The sequence below is a fragment of the Nerophis lumbriciformis genome, linkage group LG10 (genome assembly GCF_033978685.3).
Source record: "Nerophis lumbriciformis linkage group LG10, RoL_Nlum_v2.1, whole genome shotgun sequence".
Taxonomy (NCBI): Eukaryota; Metazoa; Chordata; class Actinopteri; order Syngnathiformes; family Syngnathidae; genus Nerophis; species Nerophis lumbriciformis.
The window spans coordinates 45,291,476-45,316,461 of record NC_084557.2 but is presented as its reverse complement, the minus strand read 5'-3'; the positions used below and the strand labels follow the sequence as shown (position 1 = coordinate 45,316,461).

The window sequence follows — 24,986 nt, the reverse complement described above, 5'->3', positions numbered from 1 at the left end:
TTAAGAATATTTTTCAGCATATTGAGCAAAAAGGTGTTTTTTTTTTCTACCAAGAAAAGTGCACTTGTTATTAGTGAGAATATACTTATTTTAAGGTATTTTTAGGTTCTTTGAGGTTAGCTAATTTTACTTGTTTTGGAAAGTCTTGACAAGCCGAATTTTCTTGTTCTATTGGCAGATAATTTTGCTTCGTTCAAGTAAAATACCCCTCATTTTTGTATTTTTTTTTCTTGTTTTAGAACACTGACTTTTTGCAGTGAGAAGATGGCATTGTTGGCTTTATTTTAACAAAAAATTGTACAATACATTAAACATATGTTTATTATTGCAATACAAGAATAAAAACCAGTCAAGTTGTCAAGTTGTGTAAATGGTAAATAAAAACAGAATACAATGATTTGCAAATCCTTTTCAACTTATATTCAATTGAATGGACTGCAAAGACAAGATATTTAACATTCGAACTGGAAAACTTTGTTATTTTTTGCAAATATTAGCTCATTTGGAATTTGATGCCTGCAACATGTTTCAAAAAAACTGGCACAAGTGGCAAAAAAGAGTGAGAAAGTTGAGGAGTGCTCATCAAAGATTTATTTGGAACATCCCACAGGTGAACAGGCTAATTGGGAACAGGTGGGTGCCATGATTGGGTATAAAAGTAGATTCCATGAAATGCTCAGTCATTCACAAACAAGGATGGGGCGAGGGTCACCACTTTGTCAACAAATGCCTGAGCAAATTTTTGAACAGTTTAGAATGTCATGTCTGTTGATCATGTTTTGTTTGGCTATGTTTTGTTTGGTTTTTGGAATCTTTTTAGTTCCTGTTTGTGCACTCTTGTTTGTTTTGTTTCCATGACAACTTATTAGTTTCACCTGTTTCACGTTTTGGACTCACGCACCTGTGTTAATGATGTCACGACTATTTAAGCCGACAGTTGCCAGGGAATCGGCCTGGCGACATCACTCTGCTTCATGCCATGTTTACTGTTTCATGCTTAGTTCACGCTGCTTGTTTCATAGTCCATGCTGCCCTGTTCACGTAACCGCAAGTAAGTTTTGTTAATTAATGCCACAGTTAGTGTCTTTTGTTTCATGTCCATAGTTTACGTCTTAGTGCTAGTTTTGTTTCCAGCGTTAAGTTTTGTGCCTCCGCTGCGAGCGCCTTTTGTATGTACACTTTTTATAGTCAGAATAAAATCATGTCTTTACCTTCACGCCATGTCCGGTCCAGTTCATTTGCATCTCGGGAAAACATTCCACGCAGTAATTTGCGTCGCCAAAATCCTCGTCCTGACAAAGAACAACATTTCTCAATGAGGTATTGCAAGGAATTTAGGAGTTTCACCATCTACGGTCCGTAATATCAACAAAAGGTTCAGAGAATCTGGAGAAATCACTGCACGTAAGCGATGATATTATAGACCTGTAAAGGATATCACCACATGGGCTCAGGAACACTTCATAAAACCACTATCAGTAACTACATTTGGTCACTACATCTGTAAGTGCAAGTTAAAACTCTACTATGCAAAGCGAAAGCCATTTATCAACAACACCCAGAAATGCCGCCAGCTTCGCTGGGCCTGAGCTCATCTAAGATGGACTGATACAAAGTGGAAAAGTGTCCTGTGGTCTGACGAGTCCACATTTCAAATTGTTTTTGGAAACTGTGGACGTCGTGTCCTCCGGAACAAAGAGGAAAAGAACCATCCGGATTGTTCTTGGGTTAAAGTGTAAAAGCCAGCATGTGTGATGGTATGGGGGTGCATTAGTGCCCAAGGCATGGGTAACTTACACATCTGTGAAGGCACCATTAATGCTGAAAGGTACATACAGGTTTTGGAGCAACATATGTTGCCATCCAAGCAACGTTACCATGGACGCCCCTGCTTATTTCAGCAAGACAATGCCAAGCCACGTGTTACAACTGCGTGGCTTCATAGTAAAATAGTGCGGGTACTAGACTGGCCTGCCTGTAGTCCAGACCTGTCTCCCATTGAAAATGTGTTATTATGAAGCGTACCCGACTCCTAAAACCAAGTCTCGACACAGACGTGTTTAACACCGCAGAGGTCTGTGTCGGTGCCCACCCTTCACACACCTTGGCTGTTCTGATTCTATTAGCATTACATCATACAACACTTCCAAAGGGAGGTCGCATGTGAAGGTCAAGCGGTGTTATGGCGTACATCAGGGAATGACAGGCCAATTATGATGGAACAAGTAAACGGGGTCGTTGGGCGCGTGACCCCCAGGAGAGGTGTGCCAGGACCATACCTTACACGCCTCGTTTTAAGCAATGCATACAACGATGAATGCGCTGCATGAGATATGAAACAGCTGTGGCATACCAATTAGTTTTGGACATTAAAATTTAGTATGTTTAATGTATTTATTAATTCATGTCAGCATACCTGAAATATTGGATTAACCAGCGGGACTTATCTTGTTGAATACTGCACCTAAATCTCATGTGTTTGCAATTATGCATCACTTTATTACACAACCCCAAACCAGTGAAGTTGTCACGTTGTATAAATGGTAAATAAAAAGAGAATACAATGATTTCAAATCCTTTTCAACTTATATTCTATCGAATAGACTGCAAAGACAAGATATTTAACATTCAAACTGAGAACGTTTTTTTTTTGCAAATACTCATTTTAAAAGTTGGCACAGGGGCATTTTCATCTTGCCGAAATAAGCAGGGGCGTCCGTTAAAAAAGACGTTGCTTGGATGGCAACATATGTTGCTCCAAAAGCTGTATGTACCTTTCAGCATTAATGGCGCCTTCACAGATGTGTAAGTTACCCATGTCTTGGGCACTTACACACCCCCATACCATCACACATGCTGGCTTTTACACTTTGAGCCTAGAACAGTCCGGATGATTATTTTCCTATTTGTTCCAGTTTCCAAAAACAATTTTGAAATGTGGACTCGTCTGACCACAGAACACTTTTCCACTTTGCATCAGTCCATCTTAGATGAGTTCGGGCCCGGCAAAGCGTTTCTGGGTGTTGTTGATAAATGGCTTTGACTTTGCATAGTAGAGGTATTTTTTTGGTTTTTTTTTACACCAGTTGATGTGCCGTTTCTTTTCTTTTCTCCTTTGCTCCCCCCTATCCCTTGTGGAGGGGGGGAGACACTCAGGTCCGGTGGCCATGGATGGGGTGCTGGCTGTCCGGGGTTGGGACCCGGGGTGGACCGCTCGCCTGTGTATCGGTTGGGAACATCTCTGCGCTGCTGACCCGTCTCCGCTCGGGATGGTTTCCTGCTGACCCCACTGTGGACTGGACTCTTACTGATATGCTGGATCCACTATGGACTGTACTCTCACAAAATTATGTTAGACCCACTCGACATCCATTGCATTCGGTCTCCCTAGAGGGGGGGGGGGGGGGTTGCCCACATATGCGGTCCTCTCCAAGGTTTCTCATAGTCATTCACATCGACGTCCCACTGGGGTGAGTTTTTCCTTGCCCTTATGTGGGCTCTGTACCGAGGATGTCGTTGTGGCTTGTGCAGCCCTTTGAGACACTTGTGATTTAGGGCTATATAAATAAACATTGATTGATTGATTGATTGATAGAGTTTTAACTTGCACTTACGGATGTAGCGGATAACTGTAGTTACTGACAGTGGTTTTCTGAAGTGTTCCTGAGCCCATGTGGTGATATCCTTTACACACTGATGTCGCTTTTTGATGCAGTACAGCCTGAGGGATCGAAGGTTTGTAATATCATCGCTTACGTGCAGTGATTTCTCCAGATGCTCTGAACCTTTTGATGATATTACGGACGGTAGATGGTCAAATCCCTAAATTCCTTGCAATAGCTGGTTGAGAAATGTTGTTCTTAAACTGTTGGGGGGGGTTGGTCTGCGGTCCCCTCCAAGGTTTCTCATTGTCATCCCATTGGGTTGAGTTTGTTGTCCCTTTGAGACACTCCTGATGTAGGGCTATATAAGTAAACTTTGATTGATTGATGATTGATGATGTTCTTTGACCAAAATGCATGACATTTTGATTTGACATACTCATAATAATTCTCCCTTTTGTCCCCTTTTTTTAGCCAACGGACACAATGAAGATATCGCACCCCATTACTGGAGAAATTCAGGTAGAAAACACACTTTCTTCAATCAATAACAACTAAAATCTAATATTACAGTTCTTCACCCAACCTTTATATCAAAACTGACTGTGAACTCATTGTGTGCGATACGTGAGTTTAATTGGACTCAAACGTGTTTGATCAAGCACAAAACGGGTAAGTTACAAAGTTTTCAGAGCAATAAAGTTCACCGACAAGAACAAATGTTTCTACGGATTCCATAATGCAATTTAAATTGTAACGTGTGTACAGGGGAAGACGACGGCACAGACGTCGTTTTAGCTCTATTTATTATATATTTACAAGGGAAATGAGGGGTGTAATTAATCCAAACTATGCGACTATGTATGGAAATTAACTGAGGAGTGTTACCACTTACCAGGAGTCTTGAGCGAGAGGCAAAAGTCCAAGAGGGCCAAGGCATGCTCGGAGGTCCGTGAGCTGGCATGAGGTCAAGGGCAGGAGAAAGGCGGCGAATGTCCGTGTCCAGGCGGGAGGTCGAGATCCAAGAAGCAGCCAGGGAACCAGAGGGAATACGGGGAGACGAGACACAAATCTCGTGACGCGGGGACGGCGGGACGCTGATGGATGACGACATGAAAACATGAGACAAATGAACACGGAGGGGGAGAGAGAGCATAGAGCTTGATACGAGTCGCTTACTGTACGGGAACAGGTTGCTACGTTCAGGCCCGGAATGCAGGTTTTCACTGGCTTAACCTCTTAAGGCCCAAGATGTTTGTTTACATGTTTTTTTTATTTCTCTTTGCTATTTGGGCTTATTGGACCCTAATATGATGTACTTAGTCCATAAGTACACAAACGTGTACTTCATGTGTAGTGACATGCCAAATTCCATTGTATGCTATACTGTTCTGACACCACCAGATAGCAGTATAAGTGTCCATATGTCGGCATAAGACCCCAATTTTTACACAATTTTGGAAATAAGAGCTGAAAGGTGCTGTCCACGCATGTGGCCACTAAGGCCTTTGTTATGAAGGCACAGAAGCTCATCAGCGACAGGTCAGGTTCAAACACTGATGACATCTATTAAACAGACAAGAAGCAAGGAATCATGCAGAGACAGAGTTCAATTTGGCTCAATGAGGAGAGACGTATTGGGCTGTACACTTAGTTACAGTTCCAACCTACGCTCTAAGGTCCAGACCCACGTGCTCCTCTATTTATTTGGGAGGTCCCTGGTTACATCACTGAGGCTGCTTCTCATACAATATATGATTATTCAGAAATGCAAATGTGCTGGCACTCGTGATATCGCCCTGTCTCTGCTTTGTCTGCGTCACGGTACTCGATGTTCTGGACACAAATACTGATACGAGACGACTCGCAATCTTGAATTTGCAAGTTGTCCCTTTGCACGGATAGTAAAGTACAACTTCAGCACAATTGATAATAACTACAGCAACTGCCTTTAAAGGCCTACTGAAATGCAATTTTTTTTATTTAAACGGGGATAGCAGATCCATTCTATGTGTCATACTTGATCATTTCGCGATATTGCCATATTTTTGCTGAAAGAATTTAGTAGAGAACATCGACGATAAAGTTCGCAATTTTTGGTCGCTGATAAAAAAGCCTTGCCTGTACCGGAAGTAGCAGACGAGTAGCGTGACGTCACAGGTTGTGGAGCTCCTCACATCTGCACATTGTTTACAATCATGGCCACCAGCAGCGAGAGCGATTCGGACCGAGAAAGAGACGATTCCCCATTAATTTGAGCGAGGATGAAAGATTTGTGGATGAGGAAAGTGAGAGTGAAGGACTAGAGGGCAGATAGGGAAGATGCTGTGAGAGGCGGGTGGGACCTGATATTCAGCTGGGAATGACTAAAACAGTAAATAAACACAAGACTCTATTAGCCACAACACAACCAGGCTTATATTTAATATGCCACAAATTAATCCCGCATAACAAACACCTCCCCCCTCCCGTCCATATAACCCGCCAATACAACTCAAACACCTGCACAACACACTCAATCCCACAGCCCAAAGTACCGTTCACCTCCCCAAAGTTCATACAGCACATATACTTCCCCAAAGTCCCCAAAGTTACGTACGTGACATGCACATAGCGGCACGCACGTACGGGCAAGCGATCAAATGTTTGGAAGCCGCAGCTGCATGCGTACTCACGGTACCGCGTCTGCGCATCCAACTCAAAGTCCTCCTGGTAAGAGTCTTTGTTGTCCCAGTTCTCCACAGGCCAATGGTAAAGCTTGACTGCCATCTTCCGGGAATGTAAACAATGAAACACCGGCTGTGTTTGTGTTGCTGCAGTCGGCCGCAATACACCGCTTCCCACCTACAGCTTTCTTCTTTGCTGTCTCCATTGTTCATTGAACAAATTGCAAAAGATTCCCCAACACAGATGTCCAGAATACTGTGGAATTTCGCGATGAAAACAGACGACTTAATAGCTGGCCACCATGCTGTCCCAAAATGTCCTCTACAATCCGTGACGTCACGCGCTGACGTCATCATACCGAGACGTTTTCAGCAGGATATTTCGCGCGAAATTTAAAATTGCACTTTAGTAAACTAACCCTGTTGCAATGTTAAGATTTCATCATTGATGTATAAACTATCAGACTGCGTGGTCGGTAGTAGTGGGTTTCAGTAGGCCTTTAAGCATAAGAGTTGTGTGATAACTTACACATAATTATTCTAACAGCCGATTGAATGCAGCCGCCTGCTGCAGCCGGAGCGGAGCGCACAGATGAATGCGCACTAGGGTGCGCCCGGGCCGTGACATAACCATTAAACCATCTGTATGAATGTATTAGTTAAGATCAGGGGTGCTCACACTTTTTCTGCAGGCGAGCTACTTTTCAATTGATCAAGTCGTGGGGATCTACCTCATTCATATATATAATTTATATTTACTTATTTATGAAATATATGTTTTTGTTAACAAGTTAAAGGTGTTTAATGATAATGCAAGCATGTTTAACACATATAGTTAATATTGTTAATACATTAAAGGTGTTTAATGATTATACAAGTATGTTTAATACACATAGTTAATATTGTTAATAAGTTAAAGGTGGTTAAAAATAATACAAGCATGTTTAACACAAATAGTTAATATTGTTAACAACTTAAAGGTGGTTAAAGATAAAACAAGCATGTTTAACACATATAGTTAATATTGTTAACAACTTAAAGGTGGTTAAAGATAATACAAGCATGTTTAACACATATAGATTCCTTTCTTTCATGAAGACAAGAATATAAGTTGGTGTATTACCTGATTCTGATGACTTGCATTGATAGGAATCAGACAGTGGTGATGATAACGTCCGCATTTTCGAATGGAGGAGAAAAAAAGTCCTCCTTTCTGTCCAATACCACATGAAAGTGGTTGGTTTTTGGCATCTTATTTGTCCAGCTTCCGTACTCCTTTGTATACACTTTACAAGAAATACATTGTCGGCAAACTCCGTAGCTTGCTAGCTTGTGCACGCCAGCTTTCTGAGACTCTTATTTTGGTAGCGCAGGCAGGATGAAGCAGAGCTTTTATTGTGCAACTGTGCAGTCGGTTTTTGGAGTTTTGACGACAGGTACAGCGCCAGAGTCTGTTGAAATAAAGTGTTTCTCGCCTTCCAGTCGGTAATTTTAATGAGCTGGCAGCAGCCAGCGTCATCTCAGAAGACCCTCGGGTGCCGTGAATGTCAATCAAATGACGAAAGTGACGTCATAGTAAAGATTTATGATCGCTCATTTTTAGGACTATTTTTTTAATGCCTGGCTGGTGATCGACTGACACACCCTCCGAGATCGACCGGTAGATCGCGATCGACGTAATGAGCACCCCTGGTTAAGATTATGGCTCCTGGGAGAAACCAGACGATTGTTCATAGCTTTAAAACTGGCTTTGAAAACCAGTAAAAACGCAGGATTGTTTAGCATATTTTTCTTCCCACTCAGTTGCAGATCAACTATGACCGAAACGTGGGGAACCTGATCGTGCATGTGCTGCAGGCCCGGAACTTAGCCCCGAGGGACAACGACGGCTACTCGGATCCCTTCGTCAAGGTCTATCTGCTGCCCGGGAGAGGGTGAGCGCCGAGAGCGGCTCGTAATGTCTGGTCTGTGTCTGCCTTCCAGCTTTTTTGTGCTCGTCTTGATTTCTCTCCCTCTCCTGTTTGGTTCTGATGACTGTTGCTGTATGTAATGATTAGAACTGACTTCATATGTTTGTATGCGAGAATGAGACAGGACATGATATGAGGCAGTCATTGGGATTGAACTGATGCAGGAGAATGTTTGAGTCGAATCACGCACGCTTTATCAATGCGGTGTGCTTTACTCTCGGAGTTATGGCATCGACCCAGATATAAGACAAACATGAATATAAGACAACCACTCTTGGTTTTTGGGAAATCATTGTTTAACATCTCGTAATCTCCTGCAGGGATGTTGAACTAAAAAGATATGTAATCTAACCATATGAATGTACAAAACCCAAAACCAGTGAAGATGTCACATTGTGTAAATGGTAAATCCTTTTCAACTTAGACTGCAAAGACAAGATACTTAACGTTCGAACTGGTAAACGTTGTTATTTTTTATAAATATTAGCTCATTTGGAATTTGATGCCTGCGACATGTTTCAAAAAAGCTGGCACAAGTGTGCAAAAAAGACTGATAAAGTTGAGGAATGCTCATCAAACACTTATTTGGAACATCCCACAGGAGCCATGATTGGGTATAAAAGCAGCTTCCATGAAATGCTCAGTCATTCACAAACAAGGACGGGGCGAGGGTCACCACTTTGTCAACAAATGCGTGAGCAAATTGTCGAACAGTTTAAGGACAACATTTCTCAACCAGCTATTGCAAGAAATTTAGGGATTTCACCATCTACGGTCCGTAATATCGTCAAAAGGTTCAGAGAATCTGGAGAAATCACTGCACGTAAGCAGCTAAGCCCGTGACCTTCGATCCCTCAGGCTGTACTGCATCAACAAGAGACATCAGTGTGTAAAGAATATCACCACATGGGCTCAGGAACACTTCAGAAACCCACTGTCAGTAACTACAGTTGGTCGCTACATCTGTAAGTGCAAGTTAAAACTCTCCTAGGCAAGGCGAAAACCGTTTATCAACAACACCCAGAAAAGCTGTCGGCTTCGCTGGGCCTGAGCTCATCTAAGATGGACTGATACAAAGTGGAAAAGTGTTCTGTGGTCTTACGAGTCCACATTTCAAATTGTTTTTGGAAACTGTGGACGTAGTGTCCTCCGGACCAAAGAGGAAAAGAACCATCCGGATTGTTATAGGCGCAAAGTTGAAAAGCCAACATCTGTGATGGTATGGGGGTGTATTAGTGCCCAAGACATGGGTAACTTACACATCTGTGAAGGTGCCATTAATGCTGAAAGGTACATACAGCTTTTGGAGCAACATATGTTGCCATCCAAGCAACGTTACCATGGACGCCCCTGCTTATTTCAGCAAGACAATGCCAAGCCACGTGTTACATCAACGTGGCTTCATAGTAAAAGAGTGCGGGTACTAGACTGGCCTGCCTGTAGTCCAGACCTGTCTCCCATTGAAAATGTGTGGCACATTATGAAGCCTAAAATAGCACAACGGAGACCCCCGGACTGTTGAACAACTTAAGCTGTACATCAAGCAAGAATGGGAAATAATTCCACCTGAGAAGCTTCAAAAATGTGTCTCCTCAGTTCCCAAACGTTTACTGAGTGTTGCTAAAAGGAAAGGCCATGTAACACAGTGGTGAACATGCCCTTTCACAACTACTTTGGCACGTGTTGCAGCCATGAAATTCTAAGTTAATTATTATTTGCTAAAAAAAAATAAAGTTTATGAGTTTGAACATCAAATATGTTGTCTTTGTAGTGCATTCAACTGAATATGGGTTGAAAATGATTTGCATTAATTGTATTTCGTTTATATTTACATCTAACACAATTTCCCAACTCATATGGAAACGGGGTTTGTATTTACATTTTACACAAAGTGAAGGAATCACTTTGAGTCAGATCCAGATCCAAATCTTTGCACACTCTTGGCATTCTCTCGATGAGCTTCAAGAGATAATCACCTGAAATGGTTTGCACTTCACAGGTGTGCCTTATCAGGGTTGATTACTGGAACGTGTTGCTTTATCAATTGTTTTGGGACCATCGGTTTTGTTGTGAATGAGAAGGTGTGTCCAAACTCTTGGCCTGGACTGTAAATCTCTGATCCATCTCTTTTAACACTTTTTATTTACAGAGAATAAATCTTATATTTGGGTCAATGCTATTATTAGAAGCAAGTCATACTAAACCAGGGGTCGGCAACCTTTACCAGTCAAAGAGCCATTTTGACCAGTTTCACAAATTATAGTAAACAATGGGAGCCGCAAAATTTTTTGGTAATTTTAAATGAACTAACACTGTATACTAAGTTTTTTTTTTTGCTTTGTGCTATGTATAACCAGGGGTCTCAGACACGCTACCCACACCTTTATGTGGAATTTGAAAGCTGGTGCGGCACACGGGTTTTAAATGAATGGCGCTTGTCAGCGTCATGCGTGCTGTGATGGTACAGCATATAGTTGTATGGGGCTTCCGCTTATTCACGTAGGCAACAGCAAGGCATACTTGGTCAACAACCACACAGGTCACACTGACGGTGGCGGTATAAAAAAACAAAAAACTTTAACACTCTTACTAATAATGCGCCACACTGTGAACCCACACCAAACAAGAATGACAAACACATTTCGGGAGAACATCTGCACCGTAACACAACATAAACACAACAGGACAAATACCCAGAATCCCATGCAGCCCTAACTCTTCCGCTACCCAAACCCCGCCCACCTCAACCGACGCACAGAGAGGGGTGGGGGGGAGAGTCAGGGCTGCATGGGATTCTGGGTGTTTGTTCTGTTGTGTTTATGTTGTGTTAAGGTGCAGATGTTCTCCCGAAATGTGTTTGTCATTCTTGTTTGGTTTTGGTTCAAAGTGTGGCGCATTATTAGTAAGAGTGTTAAAGTTAATTTATATGACCACCGTCAGTGTAACCTGTGTGGCTGTTGACCAAGTATGCCTTGCTGTCACGTACGTGTGCAAGTAGAAGATGTATATTGTATTAAAATGATAGGCTGGCACGCTGTTTATACAGATTGTAGGGGGCGCCAAATGTTGTACCATCATGGCACGCCCTTATTATAGCCGTAAGGGTGAAAATCGGTGAATATTAATCCCGGGAGCTTTCTGCGAGAGACACTGAAATCCGGAAGTTTCACGGGAAAATTGGGGGGGTTCAGCAAGTAAGCTGCTGAGCCGCATCAGAGTGATCAAAGAGCCGCATGCGGCTCCGGAGCCGCGGGTTGCCGACCCCTGTACTAAACCAATAGAGTCAGCTGATTAAAACCTATTTTATAATAGTTTGCTCGTCGTAGCTTGTTCCTCGTATTTCTACCCGCTCTACTCTCGTTCATAGAGCTTGGAAATAGCATCAAGATCAATAGAGCCATTATCGTCTCTGTAACAGTATCTGTTCCAAAGAAAGCCCACTCTAGAGCATCATTTCTTCAACGTTGCGTATGTGTCTGACATTGATGGCTAGAGTAGGGTAGCAATTTGGCCGGTCGCTCTCATGTGATGATGCCTGTTTACATGCATTTCTTGATGGGTCGAGTATTGATTGCCTCAGCTCACTATCCTTTTACTGCACTTTCTTTCAAGCTCCTTGGGCTTCTCTGACTGTTTTGTTTTTGTTTGTTTTTTTGTTTTTTGGGCTTTCTTGTTTGTGAAAATCTGCCCTCCTCTTCCTCTTCTGGACTCCCTCAGACAAGTCATGGTTGTCCAGAATGCAAGGTAGTGTGGTGCTGATCTTTGCTTTCAGTTGGTGTTTGACTTTTGTTTCCCGCAAAATGTAGTCCATTTTTTACCCCCATCCCTTTGTTGTGGTGTTTTGTTTGTGTGTCTGCTCTGATTTCATGGCGTTAAGATCACTTGTACCATAGCTTTTACTCTCTGTGCCTCCTGCATTGCCTCTATTCGAAGTACATCAGTGACTTTGCAACATTACTATTTTCTTTGAAATCATTACCTTTGTTTGTATTGCCAGTGAAAGCGCATATTTTAAACATCTTTTCAGTTCATGTGCAGGTGGTGCTCGGGTTACGAACGAGTTTTGTTCCTGCGACGCGTTGCAAGCCGGGTTTTAGTGCCAGTTGGATACCATACGGAAATGATCACATCAGTCATTCACTCTGTACACAGAACACACAAAGGACTTAACATGCAGTCATAAAAAGAAGAAGAAAATTAAAGATGGTGTCGGCACTAATTGGGTAAATTGGCAGGAGATGCGTATTTCTGGTCTTGTCATCCTCGTCCGGATTAAAGGATGAGACGGCACTGTGGCTGGATCAAAAGAGACGTCGTAGACGCTGTACTGAACTAAAAGTTGCTTCATTACAAGAGAATGCCATTATACAGGACTGCAGTTCCTGGAGGAGGTCAGGTCAGAAAATTGAGGCACTCTTAACTTGGAGAAGCCAAACCATCAGTTTTTATATTCCTCCTTTCGGTCTCTGGGTGTGTGGCAAGTCAGGCCAGCACACCCTGACCATAAAAGGAGATGTTCGTGTGTAAGGGTCTAGAAAGACAACAGATCCAGGTTGTATCTTAAATGTTGCCTTTAAGCCAGACCTGTAATCTTTTCTCAAGGATAGGGCTATTACCTTTGCATTCCAAAGTCCTAATTAGGGCCTCCACCTGCGAATGTAAAACTAAGGAACCTTATCTTATTATGTGCTCAAACTAAAATATCACTATTTACTTAAAGTTGGTGGTTTGCCTTCTCCAAGTTGAATACAAACCTTCACCATAAGCAAAACATAATACCCATCCATCCATTTTCCTCCTCTTATCCGAGGTCGGGTCACAGGGGCAGCAGAGAAACCCAGACTTCTCTCTCCCCAGCCAGTTCGTCCAGCTCCTCCCGGGGGATCCCCAGGCGTTCCCAGGCCAGCCAGGAGACATAGTCTTCCCAACGTATCCAGGGTCTTCCCTGTGGCCTCCCACCAGTCGGACGTGCCCTAAACACCTCCCTAGAGAGGCGTTAGGGCGGCATCCTGACCAGATGCCCGAACCACCTCTTCTGGTTGCTCTCGAGAGGCAGCGGCTTTACTTTGAGCTCCTCCCGGATGACAGAGCTTCTCACCCTATCTCTAAGGGAGAGCCCCGCCACCCGGCGAAGGAAACTCATTTCAGTCCTTTCGGTCATAACCCAAAGCTCATGGCCGTAGGTGAGGATGGGAACGTAGATCGACCGGTAAATTGAGAGCTTTGCCTTCACCACAACGGATCGATACAGCGTCCGCATTACTGAAGATGCCGCACCGATCCGTCTGTCGCTCTCAGGTACCACTCCTCCCCCACTCGTGAACAAGACTCCGAGGTACTTGAACTCCTCCTCAAGGGGGAAAGATCTCTTCCCCAACACGGAGATGGCACTCCACCCTTTTCCGGGCGAGAACCATGGACTCGTACTTGGAGGTGCTGGTTCTCATCCCAGTCGCTTCACACTCGGCTGCGAACTGATCCAGTAAGAGCTGAAGATCCTGGCCAGATGAAGCCATCAGGGCCACATCATCTGCAAAAAGCAGAGACCTAATCCTGCAGACACCAATCACTTCACTTGCTTTCCAGCCAAAGCACAAGCAATTTTTCCTTATGGATAATGAGACAACTACACTGCTTACAGGAGGAGCATGTCTTTTAAAATGCTCAAATATACTGTAGCAACACAGCAGTCAGGTAGTGTAAACAGTCTGGCATATCTGACTGTCTGTAAGGCTGTGAAAGCGACAGGCTGAGTCCTGGATTGTGTGACTGCAATCTGAGGACGGGTTTGTGCAGGCTGATCGTAGCCTGTTTTATTGTTGATCGATTACCTCTTTGTCATCCTGTCAATGTCCGGGGAGACGTTACAATACGATATTCATCCTTAATGATGGTCGCGACAGTTGGGCTCACAAGTGCGGCCAATAAAAATGGGCATTTCTCCTTTTTGAATTTTAGTGATGTTAATTAAGGATCAGCACCTCCAATTCTGAGGCCATGGTTCTCAGTCGGAGAAGGGTGGACTGCATCCCTCGGGTCAGGAGTGAAGTTTTGCCTCAAGTGGAGGACTTCAAGTATCTCGGGGTCTTGTTCACTGGAAGAATAGAATGCAAGATTGACAGACGGATTGGTGCGGCGTCTCAGTGATGCAGTCACTGTACCGGCCTGTTGTGGTGAAGAAGGAGCTGAGCCAGAAGGCAAAGCTCTCGATTTACAGGTCAGTCGACGTCCCTACTCTCACCTATGGCTTTGGGTAATGACCGAAAAGACAAGGTAGCAAATGTAAGCGGCAGAAATTAGTTTCCTCCGCAGGATGTCTGGGATCACCCTCAGAGATGGGGTGAGGAGCTTGGTCATCCGAGAGAGACTCAGAGTAGAGCCACTGCTCCTTCACATCGAGAGGAGCCAGCTGAGATGGCTCGGGCATCTACTACGGATACCTCTTGGATGCCTCCCTGGTGAGGTGTTCCGGGCATTTCCAGCCGAGAGGAGATCACGGGGCAGACCTAGGACACGTTGGAGGGACTATGTCTCACAACTGGCCTGGGAATGCCTCCGTATCCCCCCTGTAGAACTAGCGGAGGAGGACAGGGAAGTCTGGGCACCTCTGCTTAGACTGCTGCCCCTGCGACCCGGACTAGAATAAGCGGCGGAAAAATGGATGGATGGATGGATGGGTGATGTTAATTTGTACTTCCATGGTGGTGGGTTTCCTTATCTCCGATGACGTTTGAGAGCATAATGAAGTGAAAAAAGTGAACTAAAAAGCAATGTTATCCTTCCTCAGTTCCGATGCCGCATGAGTTGAACATCATGTATTCTTTCACCGCAAACACCGTAAGTAGTTTTTGAGTCAGTTTCTTATTTACGGACAACAAAATGAAGTCCGTAACTGATGTATGGGATTTTGTTCAAAACCACAAAACGTCATAACCACGGAACGTTATAACACGGAACGTCGTAACACGGAACGTCGTAAACCGAGGACCACCAGGATGTAAAGTAAAAGCAGGTAGACGTTTCAAGATTTGAGTTGTCGTCATGTTTCAGTGTTGACAACAAGAGGAGGACCAAGTATGCACAGAAGACCATGAATCCAGAATGGAACCAGACGGTTATCTACAAGAACATCCATCTGGAACAGGTGAGGTACACACCAAGAAACACACAAGCGGACTTTGTAAATGTGTGCACATTATGGAGGACTATGGCCCGAATGAAGGGAGCACCTTTTATTCACTTGTTGTTAACTGCTCAAAATGGTCGAAAAAGGAAAAATTACCTGACAAAAAAGTTTGTCTGTCAACTACCACTACTGGACATCACAAATACCGCAAGAGAAGACCCGATGTGCACAAATCTGCAGATTCTTAAATTTTTACTTGCAGGACTACTTTAGACAAAGTGGATGTTAAATTCCTCCGGGAATTGCGTCCTAACTTTCGGTATCCCTGTGCAACCTTGTATCTGCTCTCCCATAACTAATCACTTTAGTCTCATGTCGTTCAAGAGCTTGTTGTCACTCACAAGTACCAACCAGTATTTAGTGTTTTAGGTTTTGTATGATAGAGCTGTGGTGGTTTAGCATGTTGTCCTCACAGTCAGGAGGTCGAGGGCTCAAATCTCCGTTTGGGCATCTTTGTGTGGCGGTTCCACGTTCCCTGTTTTTTCTCTGGGTAATGTGGTTTATTTCCGTATACCAAAAACATGCATGTTAAAGGCCTACTGAAACCCAGTACTACCGACCACACAGTCTGATAGTTTATATATCAATGATGAAATCTTAACAATGCAACACATGCCAATACGGCCGGGTTAGCTTACTAAAGTGCAATTTTAAATTTCGCGCGAAATATCCTGCTGAAAACGTCTCGGTATGATGACGCCTGCGCGTGACGTCATGCTATTAGGTCGTCTGTTTTCATCGCAAGATCCCACAGTATTCTGGACATCTGTGTTGGTGAATCTTTTGCAATTTCGTTCAATGAACAATGGAGACAGCAAAGAAGAAAGCTGTAGGTGGGAAGCGGTGTATTGCGGCAGGTGTTGTGCCGGGTAACGCACCCCCGCCGTAGAATGCACCCCTTGACTGTTGTGCCGGATAACACAGCCGGTGTTTCATTGCTTACATTCCCGGAAGATGACAAGTCAAGCTTTACCATTGGCCTGTGGAGAACTGGGACAACAGAGACTCTTACCAGGAGGACTTTGAGTTGGATGCGCAGACGCGGTACCGGGAGTACGCATGCAGCTGCGGCTTCCAAACATTTGATCGCTTGCCCGTACGTGTGTGCCGCTATGTGCATGTCACGTACGTAACTTTGGGGAAATATATGTGCTGTATGAACTTTGAGGAGGTGAACGGTACTTTGGGCTGTGGGATTGAGTGTGTTGTGAAGGTGTTTGAGTTGTATTGGCGGGTTATATGGACGGGAGGGGGGAGGTGTTTGTTATGCGGGATTAATTTATGGCATATTAAATATAAGCCTAGTTGTGTTGTGGCTAATAGAGTATATATATGTCTTGTGTTTATTTACTGTTTTAGTCATTCCCAGCTGAATATCAGGTCCCACCCGCCTCTCACAGCATCTTCCCTATCTGAATCGCCCCCACTGCCCTCTAGTCCTTCACTCTCACTTTCCTCATCCACAAATCTTTCATCCTCGCTCAAATTAATGGGGAAATCGTCGCTTTCTCGGTCCGAAGCGCTCTCGCTGCTGGTGGCCATGATTGTAAACAATGTGCGGATGTGAGGAAGTCCACAACCTGTGACGTCACGCTACTCGTCTGCTACTTCCGGTACAGGCAAGGCTTTTTTATCAGCGACCAAAAGTTGCGAACTTTATCGTCGATGTTCTCTACTAAATCCTTTCAGCAGAAAATATGGCAATATCGCGAAATGATCAAGTATGACACATAGAATGGACCTGCTATCCCCGTTTAAATAAGAAATTCGCATTTCAGTAGGCCTTTAAGGGATTTGGACACTCTAAATTGTCCATGGGCGTTCATGTGAGTGTGAATAGTCGTGTCAACCTATGCCCTGTGATTGGCTGGCAACCAGTCAAGGGTGTACCCCGCCTCTCACCCAAAGTTCGTTGGGAAAGCCTCAAACTCACCGGTGTCCCTATGAGGACAGAGGGTATCGAAAGAAAATGGATGATTAAGCCGGTTTTGGTAATAATTTTAATTTATCCTATGCCGAACCCTGATTGCTCTAAAATGTATGACTTTAATCATCATGTAGGCTTCAAAAAACCTTGTCTATATCCCCACAGGAGTCAATTTGGGGATATTTGGTGTCGCTCAATCTGTAGCAATTTGGCTTTACAATGCAAAATTGGCTTCACGGTGGTAGAGGGGTTAGTGCATCTGCCTCACAATACGAAGGTCCTGAGTAGTCTTGGGTTCAATCCCGGGCTCGGGATCTTTCTGTGTGGAGTTTGCATGTTCTCCCCGTGACTGCGTGGGTTCCCTCCGGGTACTCTGGCTTCCTCCCACCTCCAAAGACATGCACCTGGGGATAAGTTGATTGGCAACACTAAATTGGCCCTAGTGTGTGGATGTGAGTGTGAATGTTGTCTGTCTATCTGTGTTGGCCCTGCGATGAGGTGGCGACTTGTCCAGGGTGTACCCCGCCTTCCGCCCGATTGTAGCTGAGATAGGCTCCAGCGCCCCCCGCGACCCCAAAAGGGAATAAGCGGTAGAAAATGGATGGATGGAATGCAAAATTGGGATATGCTGTTGGAAACAGGCTATTCTGAGTCCTGAGCATTGTCAAGGTGCCCGTAAACAAGACCATTAAGCTGTCTCGCTGTTTGGTCTCATGTGATTTAACGTGTTCTTGCATTCAGTCGTCCACCACTTTTGTGAAGTATGTCGCTTCAGGTCTCACCGTAGCTGTTGGTCTCTCTGTGGGTTTTTGTAACATTTGCCGGGTGCATGTTGGTGACAAAAACACAAACTACCTACGCCTGTTTAAGTCACCTCTCATATCCTCCTGAAAACACTTATCAAGTCCAAAACAAATGTACAAATGGTAGACCAAACAGTTCTATTGTTCATAGCAGTGACGTGCAGTCACTAGAAGCCTCATCTGCCATCATGGAAAGAAAAAAAATGTAAAAAGAAAAAAATATATATTAAATTGTTAAATGTATCCAGTGATTGTACTATAAAGTTATTTTCTATTTAACTTCACCAGTTTTAGATTATTTTTATTCAAAATCGCTGAATTTTCACATTTGCCGTTCAAATACTGAGAAGAGACGGTGCGGTGAACAGCAGCCAGTCGAGACACGTTACTCAGTGCCTCAACATGGACGGACTCGGCTAACTGCTGGTCTGCTGTGCAGTGAGACCGTATTGCTATATGAATTATATTATACATTTCCATAGTTTAGTTAGCTGAGGTATATAATGTACAGTGTATTTTGTCAACAACTGTATGTGTGTAAAGTATTTTTTGTGCTGAGTGATCATAAAATGCAAAAGACGCACTGGCTGAGGCTCGCCTCCTGCACCCCCGCCGTAGAATGCACGGCAACCCCTGACGGGAGTGTTATATCAACTAAAGCCCACACTTAAACTTTCCACGTGCAAGATTGAATCTATTTAAAAAAGTTATTTCATAAGAAGCCAAAAAGTGCAAATACAATAATGTTCGTGTTGGAGGAGTTGTGAATGACTGCAGGGCCACAACATTAGGTACACTACACCTGCAGACTGCAGGTGTACCTAATTCACAACTCCTCCAACACGAACATTATTGTTTTTGCACTTTTTGGCTTCTTATTAAATAACTTTTGTAACCTATTTTTATGGGCTTTCCTCTTTGTGATGTTAAGTTCCTGTTATGCGCTGTTATACAGTATATGCCTTGAGCTCTTATTTTGAAGGCGCTAAGAGCGGAAGTGATGTCACGTTGCGGAGGTTTTTGAAAGAAGGTAAATAAAGTGGTCCTCGTGTAAACTGGAGCCTCCGTGTTTGTTATTTTGTAGTTTCATACAGTATAGGAGACATTTATAAACCCTCGGTTACACTTTTTTAAATAGATTCAATCTTGCACGTGGAAAGTTGAAGTGAGGGCTTTAGTTGATATAACACTCCCATCAAGGGGTTCATTAATCCAGCACAACAGCGGCGCATTTATAAGTAAAGGTAAGACCATAATAACGTTTTTTTATTAAATGTGCTTTTTTGTGTGCTACAGTTTGTATGTGTAAAGTTAAAGTTAAGTTAAAGTACCAATGATTGTCACACACACACTAAGTGTGGTGAAATTAGTCCTCTGCATTTGACCCATCCCCTTGTTCACCCCCTGGGAGGTGAGGGGAGCAGTGGGCAGCAGCGGCGCCGCGCCCGGGAATCATTTTTGGTGATTTAACCCCCAATTCCAACCCTTGATGCTGAGTGCCAAGCAGGGAAGAATGCTGGTATGAGCTTTTAAACATAACCCGTTAACTGCTGCCAATCAAATGGTGAATAAGATACTCTTTAGGGTTCATATGTTTGTAAATCTGACTGTGATGAAGTCAGTGCCTCACCAGCCATCAACCTCACCGCACGTCACTGGTTCATAGAGAAGAAAACGCGGCACCTGATTCACTAAGATCCCAAATAACAAGTGTTCAATAGCGTGGGCAAACCATACAATTGTTTGCACTATTTGTGGGCGTGTTGAAAATGATCTATTAAAACTGTTTACGCAAGAAATTGCAAAAGTGGTGTATACCACCGTATTTAAATGAGGATTTTGCGTGTATACCAGCAGTCATAATGGAGACACTCCTACACATCATGCTCCAACTTGCGGTGTTTTGCTGTTTGTTGAACATGCAGTACACAACTATATTATGTGCCTCCTTTTCTGGCCAGTATAAAAGTGAGATCTTGACAACAGCACCTATTTTCTTGGAGATGCTAGAACATGGGTGTCAAACTCTGGCCCGCAGTGTAATTTTACTTGGCCCTCGAGGCGATATCGAATTAACACTAGAGCTGGCCCGCCGATTATATACATATTTTGTAGCGGACGTGACGACAGCTCGTAGAGGACGTTAAAGGCGGTGCCTTTAAGGCACGCCCCCAAGACTGTGGTCCGGGTGGCCTACGAGATATAATGACTGATGAACACCTTCGTTCGATAATGAAGGTTGCCTCAGCTCAAAGCCTGAGCCCCGACATTATTGAACTAGCATCCAAGAAAAGATGGCTTGGGCACATCAGATTAGATCAGTGTGTTGCAAACTGAGCAGTTTAAAGTCCTGAATGGTTGGTCTATTCATTATTTTATTTTCAAATGTATTAGCCTGTGGAAAAAGTTAATGTTGATATTTACCTCAGAAGGCTGCAAATAGAAACGAGGCATTAAATTTGTATTTAAATTGTATTCGATATGCCATTGATATTTTTTTATTATTATTATTATTATTTGAAACTCGATTTTGCATGTCACTATAAAGTTATATAAGCCTTGCTTGTTCAATATTCAATGCAAAACTTGTTTAGGTCTCTATTAAAAGGTTAATTTGTTCAACCTTGGCCCGCGGCTTTGTTCAATTTTAAATTTTGGCCCACTCTGTATTTGAGTTTGACACCCCTGTGCTAGAATGATCTGGACCCGAGAAAATGCGTGTGGCAAGAAGTTGAAAAAACAAACATCACTGAAAAATGCTATCAGACGCCATAGTTTTGGTACCTGCTGTGTCCAAATCAACCCTTAAGTCATTCATCGGTTTCAAAGATGAAATTGAACGACAGACACATAAATATGCATTGTTTTTGCTCGGGTATGGTTGAATTTTATGATTTATCTTTGCGTCTACCGTCATGTTTGTTGTTGCACGGGCTGTTTACGAGTGTGCGTGCTTTTTCCCGTCTTCAGCAAAATATAACTTTAGATGTCATTGTGTATTGAAAGCCTCATATATGATTGATGCCTTTGGTAAAAGCTTAACTCTGTTAGGTTTCACTCACAATTGCTTTCTTTTATTTGGTGGTTTACAAAACACTCAAACAAAAACGTGTTGAAAGAAATACAAATAATATCAAGATAATACAAACCCTGTTTCCATATGAGTTGGGAAATTGTGTTAGATGTAAATATAAACGGAATACAATGATTTGCAAATCCTTTTCAACCCATATTCAGTTGAATATGCTACAAAGACAACATATTTGATAGTCAAACTGATAAACATTTTTTTTTTTTTTGCAAATAATCATTAACTTTAGAATTTGATGCCAGCAACACGTGACAAAGAAGTTGGGAAAGGTGGCAATAAATACTGATAAAGTTGAGGAATGCTCATCAAACACTTATTTGGAACATCCCACAGGTGAACAGGCAAATTGGGAACAGGTGGGTGCCATGATTGGGTGTAAAAGTAGATTCCATGAAATGCTCAGTCATTCACAAACAAGGATGGGGCGAGGGTCACCACTTTGTCGACAAATGCGTGAGCAAATTGTTGAACAGTTTAAGAAAAACCTTTCTCAACCAGCTATTGCAAGGAATTTAGGGATTTCACCATCAACGGTCCGTAATATCAACAAAGGGTTCAGAGAATCTGGAGAAATCACTGCACGTAAGCAGCTAAGCCAGTGACCTTCGATCCCTCAGGCTGTACTGCATCAACGAGCGACATCAGTGTGTAAAGGATATCACCACATGGGCTCAGGAACACTTCAGAAACCCACTGTCAGTAACTACGGTTGGTCGCTACATCTGTAAGTGCAAGTTAAAACTCTCCTATGCAAGGCGAAAACCGTTTATCAACAACACCCAGAAACGCTGTCTAAGATGGACTGATACAAAGTGGAAAAGCGTTCTGTGGTCTGACGAGTCCACATTTCAAATTGTTTTTGGAAACTGTGGACGTCGTGTCCTCCGGACCAAAGAGGAAAAGAACCATCCGGATTGTTATAGGCGCAAAGTTGAAAAGCCAGCATCTGTGATGGTATGGGGGTGTATTAGTGCCCAAGACATGGGTAACTTACACATCTGTGAAGGCACCATTAATGCTGAAAGGTACATACAGGTTTTGGAGCAACATATGTTGCCATCCAAGCAACGTTACCATGGACGCCCCTGCTTATTTCAGCAATACAATGCCAAGCCACATGTTACATCAACAGGGCTTGTAAAAGAGTGCGGGTACTAGACTGGCCTGCCTGTAGTCCAGACCTGTCTCCCATTGAAAATGTGTGGCGCATTATGAAGCCTAAAATACCACAACGGAGACCCCCGGACTGTTGAACAACTTAAGCTGTACATCAAGCAAGAATGGGAAATAATTCCGCCTGAGAAGCTTCAAAAATGTGTCTCCTCAGTTCCCAAACGTTTACTGAGTGTTGTTAAAAGGAAAGGCCATGTAACACAGTGGTGAACATGCCCTTTCCCAACTACTTTGGCACGTGTTGCAGCCAATAAATTCTAAGTTAATTATTATTTACAAAAATAAAGTTTATAAGTTTGAACATCAAATATGTTGTCTTTGTAGTGCATTCAATTGAATATGGGTTGAAAATGATTTGCAAATCATTGTATTCCGTTTATATTTACATCTAACACAATTTCCCAACTCATATGGAAACGGGGTTTGTATATCAAACAAACCTTTAACGAAGTGATCACTGAAAACGCGCGCATTCTTCGACTCTACCCCTTTGGACTGGAGTGCGTGCTACTTTTTTCGTTGTTTTGTAAAATCTTGCACTCTCACTCCTCCGCCCTTCAAGCGTAGGCTAAATGGCGCCGAGTGCCCATTGAGAACAGACGTGACGTCATTTAAAACCAAGCAATACGTGAAAGCAGACATGCTAAATGGACGCAATCCTCTGCGCATGAGCTTAGTAGCTCAGCTTTGTGCGTCCAGTCAAGTGTTTTAGTGCACACAAACTATCAGTAGATCATGCTGTTTTAGTACACAATTTTAACATAACATTAAAATGTTGTTTCAACTTCCTGCCAATCTGTACACAACAAATTGTGGTGTAAACCTAAAGATTGAGCTATATTCTTAAACGTTGCATTATCAGAGGTGTAATGTTTTGATAATCACACGGAAGGCAACAACAACAGTACACGGACCAAGCATGTGGACATTTTCATTATTTTCTGTATGGAAACATGACTTGGAGGCAGGCCCGGCCCTAACCAATCTGGCGCCCTAGGCAAGATTTTAGGTGGCGCCCCCCCACATCGGCAGTGAACTGTATATACTCACAAGAAACCAAATAGCTTTGTCTTTGACCTTTTATTTACTTAAAGAAAGCAAATTAACAATCAGAATAGTTAACAAGATTTAAAAAAAAATGAATAAATAAATGAATGCAAAAAATAAAAAATGAATATATGAAATACAATATTTTTTACATACATATTGCTTAATTAACATTAATGATGTGCACTTTAACAACTAGGCTTACAACTATACCTAATGGGTGGAAAAGTGACTATTACCTGCAGGGCAAACATTAGCTAACCAGAAGGCAATAACAATGTAAACAAAAAACACCTGCTTAAAAGATCTAATACAAATGTCCCTGAGGAATGTAAGGTGGGAGTACTGTAATTACCTAACGTTACATTATTATTTTCCATAACAATTTAGCCCCCTCCACAATATTAACCCGACGTTAAAACAGAACTAGCTATTTATTGATTAGCAATTGCCGAATCATGTAACATTAGCTTAATGCTAAAAAGCCAGGTTACTATCACATTCTGTAACAGACAAATAATTTCATGTAGGCTAACGTTACCTACTTGCTACCTCTGTCTTTTCTCGTTTCTCCTCCTCTTCTTTTCTCTTTTTTCTTCCCTGGGCACCTGACAGTTTTGGCCGTTTTGACATCTTGTGTTGATTTTTTGATGTGGTGACGTCCAAAAAGAGTCTTGATACGGGAAGGGAGGGGGCGCACCGGGCGAGGGGGGGGGGGGGGGGGGGGGGTGTTGTAATGTTGTAACAAATAATATTTCTATTATATAGGCTTTACTTTGCATTTTAATTAACGTGGGATTATTTTTTGTATTTAGAAATAATAGTACCAACTTTTTTTTTTTTTTTTCCAACATTTGTGGCACTGGCGTGGCGCCCCCTGATGGACGGCGCCCTTAGCATTTGCCTATACGGCCTATGCCACGGGCCGGCCCTGCTTGGAGGCAAAGGTCTGCACTCTGTGAATACCATTTCTGACTTTTAGCCTTTTAGACGTCCTCCTTTTAATCACATCTCACTGCTCTCCCACAAAGACCACACAGACTCTAAAGTGCTCCTTTCATCAAGTTCTGCACACACTCACACAGATGCAGGCATGTATTGACATCATGCAAATCTTCTGTGCATTCTTGCTTATTGCATTAGCGCCCTGCCTGACTTCACTACCATGCTCACACAAGCCGACAAACATAATGTAAACACTTATGGAAAAACACTGTGGTAAATTATACCGTGTCCATATTTCTTAAAGGGGAACATTATCACAATTTCAGAATGGTTAAAACCATTCAAAATCAGTTCCCAGTGGCTTATTATATTTTTCGAAGTTTTTTTCAAAATTTTACCCATCACGCAATATCCCTAAAAAAAGCTTCAAAGTGCCTGATTTTAACCATCGTTATATACACCCGTCCATTTTCCTGTGACGTCACATAGTGAAGCCAACACAAACAAACATGGCGGAAAGAACAGCAAGCTATAGCGACATTAGCTCGGATTCAGACTCGGATTTCAGCAGCTTAA

At 42.9% G+C, this 24,986-nt stretch overlaps 1 protein-coding gene across 6 annotated transcripts in view; it reads left to right on the top strand.

Moving 5' to 3' along the window:
• The window catches only part of pclob (piccolo presynaptic cytomatrix protein b), a 197,398-nt gene that overhangs the window by 128,033 nt on the left and 44,379 nt on the right, over nucleotides 1-24,986 (top strand). For 5 of the 6 annotated variants that reach the window (XM_061969547.1, XM_061969548.1, XM_061969546.1 and 2 more), the window contains 4 exons: nucleotides 4,077-4,124; nucleotides 8,072-8,202; nucleotides 11,956-11,982; nucleotides 15,289-15,382. In XM_061969547.1, the coding sequence (XP_061825531.1) occupies nucleotides 4,077-4,124; nucleotides 8,072-8,202; nucleotides 11,956-11,982; nucleotides 15,289-15,382 (300 nt within the window). The remainder of the gene's footprint in view (nucleotides 1-4,076; nucleotides 4,125-8,071; nucleotides 8,203-11,955; nucleotides 11,983-15,288; nucleotides 15,383-24,986) is intronic. The other variant, XM_061969545.2, reaches the window with a different exon arrangement.